This window comes from Coenobita brevimanus, chromosome 103, assembly GCF_032717465.1.
Source record: "Coenobita brevimanus isolate Jiangsu-jjx chromosome 103, ASM3271746v2, whole genome shotgun sequence".
Classification (NCBI taxonomy): Eukaryota; Metazoa; Arthropoda; class Malacostraca; order Decapoda; family Coenobitidae; genus Coenobita; species Coenobita brevimanus.
Window position 1 is genome coordinate 15274378 of NC_137056.1, and position 7781 is coordinate 15282158.

The 7781-nt window shown below is 49.8% G+C and overlaps 1 protein-coding gene across 1 annotated transcript; it reads right to left on the reverse strand.

The window, feature by feature from the left end:
- Positions 1-2667: 2667 nt before the first annotated feature.
- Positions 2668-6740, reverse strand: LOC145415630 (uncharacterized). Its single transcript, XM_080284851.1, has 4 exons — positions 6617-6740; positions 4082-4657; positions 3320-3977; positions 2668-3172 (listed from the first exon to the last, which is right to left on the reverse strand). The coding sequence occupies exons 1-4, from the start codon at positions 6738-6740 to the stop codon at positions 2668-2670; spliced, it is 1863 nt and encodes a 620-aa protein (XP_080140977.1).
- Positions 6741-7781: the final 1041 nt, after the last annotated feature.

The following is a 7781-nucleotide window of genomic DNA, read 5'->3' on the forward strand; positions in this document are numbered from 1 at the left end:
CACGGTACTTTACATAAGCTAAAGTGGCTCCTCCGATGGCCAAGATTATAAAATAATCAGAAAAACTCAAGATTATATGGTGGAAAGATAGTCCGGTAGCCAGTTACAATAGAATTTTTTATTTCTATAACCTTACTATTAGCTACAGCGGTAGGGATGGATAGACAGATTGATGGGATGGATGGGCAGGGTTGGTGGGTTGGGTGTGGGAAAACAGATCCATGGAGAATTATTACCCTGGGGAAATGGGCCAACTCGAGGGGTTTCTCCCACTAGGAGAGGCCATCCAGGGTCCCAGGTAATGCACGATCATAGGGTTTTACCCAGGCAACGCAAGGTACTCCTTCCAATAAATTCTGAAGCTATATAAACTAGGAAGATCATTTCTATTGGTTACGATTTATCTAAGTAATATTTTAATAATTTCAGTGGTACATGCCATTACTATATCATATAGTTTCCCACCACCTTCTTTTGTTGTATATGTACTGTGTATACCTTTTACAGCAATATATATTTCAAATCAAATCATATCAATTATACCACTGAGCTAGCTCAGCGAGTTGGACACTGGAGTAAAAATAATCCATAGCTATTACAAGCATGGCAAGCAATGCCAGCTGAGTGGCTGCAGAGTGCAGGCGTGCTGCAGTGCTCTCCCTCAGCCGTCACCGTAAATGCCGTGGGCATCGCCCATCTGACCACACCTACAACATTGTGTGGCAGGCTGGCGCCAGTGATTGTCTCACGACCTCGGAGAGTGACGGGGAAGGGAAGGAACAACTCCAAGGATTAGAGACGAACATGGATGACATCGTTCGTTCGTTTGTAATTTTCCTCCACCTGTAGTGGAGGCCGAGCCATACATTAGCCCGGTCTGTGGGGTTAAGCTTGTGAATGGTATGAGGGAAGACGAGGCGTGGGCGCGGGATGGTCCCAGTGGGGCCTGGTCAGTGGGGTTAAGCTTGTGAATGGTATGAGGGAAGACGAAGCGTGGGTGTGGGATGGTCCCAGTGGGGCCCCCCCAGGCTCACGCGATGTCTTCTTCTTGCTTTTCTTACCTGGAAGGTGGCGTGCTGCGCACCATTGCGGCTAGATTGCTGTATGATGTTGAGGCAATGAGTCTGGCAGCGCAAATGCAGAGTGTTTGGAGTGGAAGAGCTGTGGCTTTGGACCTTGGGATGTCAGGGTTGGGGTAGGGCGTTTCTATTCGAAGACGGGATGTTGCAGGACTGTGGAGCAGGTAGTGTAGGGGAGGGAGGGGGGTGATGGCTTTGCAATGATCACATTCGGTGAGGGGGGTTTGTCAGCTGTGTTTAGTTCGGTGTAGTACAGGTATCCCAGTTGGAGGTGCCGAAGGCGGGTGAGTAGCTGGTTGTCGTTGGGGAGTGGTAGTGGGAGCTGGGTATAGTTCGTGGCTTGTACGAATCAGGTAGCAGATGGGGAGCCGAGTTGAACTTGCAGTTGGTGGTCTTCATGATTACGGGCGGCTGTGCACTTTTTAATGAGGCGTTTGATCTGAGAGAGACTGGTTTGGATGTCGATGTCTGGATTGGGGTGCATTGTGGCCTGTGTGGCGGCGATGTCAGCTCGTTCGTTGCCCTTAATGCCAACATGACTGGGGACCAAGTGGATGGTAATAGATCCCCCTGTTTCCCAGATTTGTTGGACGGTGGCAAGGACGTTCGTGATTAGGTGGACATTGTCCGAGGATGAGTGCTGCCTTAGGGCGTGTATTGCGGCTGTCGAGTCAGTGTGGATGATGATGATCGATGAGGGAGCAGTAAGGAGGGCATCTTTCAGTGCTGCTGCAATGGCAGCAAGCTCGGTTTGGAGTGTGGAGGCTTCATTAGGGAGCCGGAAACCTTGGGTATGTTCTCTATAAACGAAAGTGGCACCAGCTTTAGTGTTCGTAACAGAGCCGTCTGTGTAGTAGGTGGTGGAGGTGGGAGGGGTGATGGAGGCCATGCGATGTAGACTCTCCTGGTGCAGTTGCTGGGTGGGAGTGTGCTTTGTCTGGTGAGTGTGGGATAATGAGGTTACATAGAGGAGGGTCTCATAGGGCAGGGGGGCAGTTGGCAGCTGGGGAGTCAAGGGTTTGTGTTACTTGGGTGAGCCCAAGTGCGTGGATGGCGCGGGCAGCACTGTGCAGCCAGCTGCAAGAGAGAATATCTGGGTGCAGTCTGGTTGCTGCTTGGAGTCGAGGGAGTAAGGGGAGGGGGGACGCTCGGTGGGCAAGTTCTGTTGCTAGGCCTGCCACTCTTGCTTGAATGTGGTGGTTGAGGGATTCTAAGTCACATTCCATGCAGAAATTACATATGTATGTCCATCTTGGAGAGCCAGTCATGATTCGCATGGCTTCATTCTGTACCACTTCCAGTTTGTCAATCAGGTCGGGTCCGATGGTTAAGAGAGTAGGAGCAGCAGTCTATGATGGACCTGATGGCTTGTACGCAGAACATGAGGAGGACCTTGAAAGATGCACCCCCCTTTTCCCTGCTAAGGCTCTGAGTGCACTGATGCCCAACCGGGTTTTCTCTCTCAGTTGCATGATTTCTGGGCGAAAGGAGAGTTTGGAATCAAGTGTTATATCCAGGTACTTGTGGGTGTTGACGTATTCCATAAGCATTTGCCCGAGGCAGAGACGGTTCCTGGGAGGCCTGATGCCTAAGGGAAGGGCTTTGTTTTGTTTTTTTCGTTGATTTTTAGTCCCAGCTCCTTGCATTTGTCGGAGATTTTTGCTAGTGCCCTCTGCACTCGTGGGTGGTAGGGGCCACCGTGGATGACGAAGGCAAGGTCGTCAGCATAGCAAAGGAGGTGGGTCTCGGGTCCCAGATCAAGGTGGAGGAGGCACTCCACAAGGGCATTGAAGAGGGTTGGGCTGAGGACGCTCCCCTGTGGGGTGCCATTTTGGTGTCGGTGGGATGTGGATGTGTAACCTTGGAAGCGGACAGCTGCTTCACGATTCCGAAAAAAGTCTTCGAGCCAGCAGAGGAGGCGACCCTTAACGCCCCTGTGTGCCAGGGTCGCAAGGATGGCCTCTGGGCATGCGAGCTCGAAGGCCTTCTCGAAGTTGATGAAGACGGCTAATCCTTTGCCCCCATGGAACTCGGAGAGGAGGGAGCTGAGGCATTCAGCAGCTCCTTTGCCCCTGGTGTAGGCAAAGATATGGCTGTGAGGAGGGGGCAAGCATCAGGTGAGGTGGTGTAGAACCATTCTCTCAGCAGTTTTTCCGAGGCAGCTGAGGAGGGAGATGGGTCTGTGGCTTTTGGGGTCGTTTGGCTTTAGGATGAGGTGGATGACAGCATGCTTCCATTGCGAGGGTACGTGACCCAGTGTCCAGGAGTGGTTCAGGAGGTCCAGGAAGGCATCCCTAGCCGCTGGGCCTGCCTGTGAGAGCATGCTATACGTAATGCCATCTGGGCCTGGGGCGGTGTCAGAGCTGGATTTGCAGGCCTGTGCGATCTCATGTGTTGTGAAGGGTCTGTCAGACTCAGCTGGGGTGTTTTGGCTGGTGTGAATAATTATTTCCTTCCTGTGATGGTGGAGTCCCTCTTGTCGGAGCCGTGTTTCTTCTGGGAGTTGGGTGGGGGAGGTCCGATGGGTGAACCCTTCAGCCATGTTTTCGGCCTCTCCCAGGGGGTCTGGGTGGGAGGGGGGTTGGGTTGGAGTGGGGCCAGAGATAGTTTTCAGCTTTCTACAGATGGAACCAAGGCTGGAATGAACCCCAAGAGACTGATACCACTCCAGCCATTTCTCCTCCTTAATACTGTTCTTTTCAGCTATGGAGTATCGGATGACTGCTTGGAGGTAGCGGAGCGCATCTGGGGTGGGATTGGCTCTGTATAACTTTTTTGCTCTGTTCAGTTGATGATTCAGTTCCTTGACTTGAGGGCAATAGAACCACTGGTCTTTGTGGCGACGTTTTTGGGGGGTGTTGGTGGGGAGGGCACTTTCTGCTGCCCCTTGAAAGGTGGCTGTGACCTGGGCAGTGTGATTATTAGTCTGGGGAGGAGATGGTGGTGGAGAGGCGATCAAGGTGGTGGTGAAAAGGGTCCAGTCGCTGAGTTTAGTGTTCCACCGTGGGGGGATCCAGGGGGTTGGGGTAGTGGGGCTATTGCAATGGTGCATATGATAACGTGGTGGTCTGAGGTGAGGGTGGGGTGGATCTCCCTTTTTGTCAGGTACGCTAGGTTGGATGATATGAGGGAGAGGTCTAATCTGCCCTCCAGCAGGTGTGTTGGTACCTGTGGGTCATTGAGGAGGGTGATGAAGGGTGTTTCCTCCATGAGGATGGCTAGATGGCGGCCTGTGGAGTTGGTGCGGCTGCGTGATCTGAGACAGGTGTAGTGTGTATTTGTGTCACCCCCGATAAACATCTGCTCAGTTGCAGAGAGCGAGAAAAGTTCATCCAAGGAAATGTCAGCAGTGGGGGGGTGATAAATGTTAAAGATCTTAAGGTGGCCGTTTGCTATCATGATGTGGACTCCTTGGACTTCTGCACGGGATCTGCAGTTTGGGAGGGGGTTGATGGCTATGGTGGGGATGTGGCTCTGGACAAGAACGGTGCAGCGCCAGGGGCCGCCACATGCACAGGGAAGAAGGAAGGAGGCAAAACCCTGCATGCGCAGTGGGCGGCACTGCTGAGACGAGTCTCCTGCAGGAGGAAGATGTCAATGCGATCACAATGCGCGGCCTCCTCCAGCAGGAAGCGCTTTGCAGCAACCCCGAGGATGTTCCTTTGTAGTATGTGGAGTGAAGATGCGGGAAGGGTAGTCTTTTTTTTTTTTTAATGCAAGGAAGAAGGAACCGAAGGCCACAAGCCCGCAATAACAGTTCCCTCCAAGAGAAGAATAAAATACAAGAGAGAGCCAAATTCAAGATCCATTCATTTCGAGATGCCTGGACACACTGCGTTTGAAAGACTGGAGATCATAGGCAGCAGGAAATACAGACAGAGGGAGACAGTTCCAGAGTTGACCTGTTACATAAATGAAAGGACTGGGAGTAACGGTTAACTCTTGCATTAGAGAGTTGGACAGAAAAGGGATGAGAGTTTGCTGCTAGACGGATGCTATGCGCCCGTCTTAGAGGTGGAAGAATGCATGCAGACAGTTCAGAGGAGCAATGACCATTATAGTAGCAATAGAAAAGAGATAAAGAGGCAACAGTGCGGCAAAGTGAACGATGTTGAAGGGAGTCAGTAAGAGGAGCAGAGTTAATGAGACAAAAAGCCTTTGACTCCACCCTATTGAGAAGAGCTGTATGTGGGGAGCCTCCCCACACATGAGAGTTGTACTCCACATAGGGGCGGATAAAACCCCTGTATAGAGTCAACAATTGTGCATGGGTAAAGAAAGAATGGAGTCGGCTTAGCATACCCAATCTCTTGGAAGCAGATTTTACAAGAGATGTAATATGATCTTTCCAAGATAAGTCCTGAGTAAATGAAACCCCAAGCATGTTCAAGGATGATGCAAGATTAAGCTGAATATTATTAAACATTAGTGGGTATACCTGTGGAAGATTTTGACGGTTTGATAGGTGTAAAAATTGAGTCTTAGATGTATTAAAAACAACAAGATTATTTTTACCCCAGTCAGAGATACGAGCCAAGTCAGACATTAGGTGTGCCATAGCCTCATCCCTTGTTTGTTGAAGTAACTGCTGAGTGGGCGTTGTGGGAACTGAATGGAAAGGTGAAGGGTGGAGTCATCAGCGTATGAGTGGATAGGGTTAGATGTACAGCTTAGGTCATTGATGAATTAAAGGAAGAGAGTTGGTGATAGGACAGAGCCCTGAGGAAACCAGTGTTGATAGATCTAGGAGAAGAACGATGGCCGTCTACAACAGCAGCTACAGAACGACCAGAAATGAAGCTAGCGATGAAGGCACAGATAGAATGATAGAAACCGTAAGAAGGCAATTTGGAAGTTAAAGATTTATGCCAGACTCGATCGAAAGCCTTCGAGATGTCCAGTGCAATGGCAAAGCTTTCGCCAAAGTCCCGAAAGGAGGATGACCAGGAGTCTGAAAGGTAGGTGAGAAGATCGCCAGTGGAGCGTCCCTGACGGAACCCGTACTGACGATCAGAAAGAAGGTTGTGATAGGAAAGATGCCTTAAAACCTTTCTATTGAGAATTGATTCGAAAATTTTTGAAATACAGGACGTTAATACAATTGGACGATAGTTGGAGGGTTGGGAGTGGTCACCCTTCTTTGGGACTGGCTGAATGAGAGCAAACTTCCAGCAAGAAGGAAAGATACAAGTTGACAGACAAAGGCGAAAGAGTTTGCCTAGGCAGGGTGTAAGCACAGAAGCACAGTTCTTGAGAACAACAGGAGGGACTCCATCAGGCCCATATGCCTTGTTAGTATTGCTGCGTTGAACCTGGGCACCTGCCTTTCCTCCCTCGCGACATAAGTTCTGGATGGCATCTTTTTCCAATAAAAGCCTGTCTCAACCACATTCCACATACTCTGGCCTGTAGCCCTTCTCAGCCTTTCTCCTCAATGATTTTCTTCAGTTCAACCGGAAATGCTTTCATTGCCTCGTGGTCAGCCGAAGTGGATTTCTCCTTTCCTTTTCAAACTGTGCAGAGAGAATCGGCTGAACCACCCCTTGCATGCACCGAATGAGGGAGGGCTGGTGCTAGGGGTAGTGCTGGTGCTAAGGCCAGCACTGGTGCTTGGGCTTCCTGCTCAGCCTGGGCGGCCTGCTCCGCCTTCTCAGCAGCCATCCTTGCATAAAAGGTCTTGGCCTTCTTCCTGGTGGTGTTATTTTCTATGTGATTGCGTTTTCTGTTTCCACTGTCCAAAGATAGAAAGCATTCTCCATTTTAGATAGTACCGTATCCCTGGCATGCAACACGTATTCAGCCAAGGGAGGCACAGTCGCTGCCAGCACCTTCCTAATCTTCTCATTTTTCTAAATGAAGCATACCATGCTTTCGTGTACATTAAAAAGTTTTCCAAAAGCCACATATGTCATGCCCTTCCTACACATATCCAGCAACTTCATCTTGTCTTTTAAGCATTTCATTTTCTTATGGCACTTAGGGGTGGTGCCCTCACCACTAGAGGAGGCATGCCGCTTAGGGCCCATGCTGGATAAGTAAGGGATAACAAGTTATCACACAGTTACCACAAAAAAATCACAAAATAGAGCTGTAATGCTCTACCGCAATTGTAACGTCCTCACGTGGGAGAAGTAGGCTATGGCACAAATTGATACTGACCCTAGGCTACGACCCCATTATGGCACACACACGTGGTGGCACAAGTTATCATACTACCATGCACAAAAATTCATAAAATAGGGCCATACTTTGCTCGGCAGTATAGCACGACACTGCAATTGATGCCTTTGCACCAATGAGAGCACTAGGGTAGTGCAATAAAGTTAAAAGTAAATTAGTTCAGGTACCTTGTGAGAGCGTAGCGAAGATGCTTGCAGCGCGAGCGCAGGAGAGAGGAAGAACAGCGCGGGGTATGTATGGGTGCGGCCTCCTCATGAAACAACAGTGGCTGGCTGATCGCGGGAAAGAACCGACGCTGCAAAACGCCGTGAATGCTCCCTGTGCTTTCTGTGGACCCGGATCGCTGGAAAAAATTTTACTGGGAGAAAATTCGCGTAAAAGTGGGAGCCGTTAATTTCGGGCCAGTAAATTTGAGGGGTTACCTGTATACCAATCGAGAGTATGTAAAAAAATATGAAATCACTAGTACATACCACTCAAGGACGTGTACAGTATAAGACCAAATAAATACAGTAACTTGAA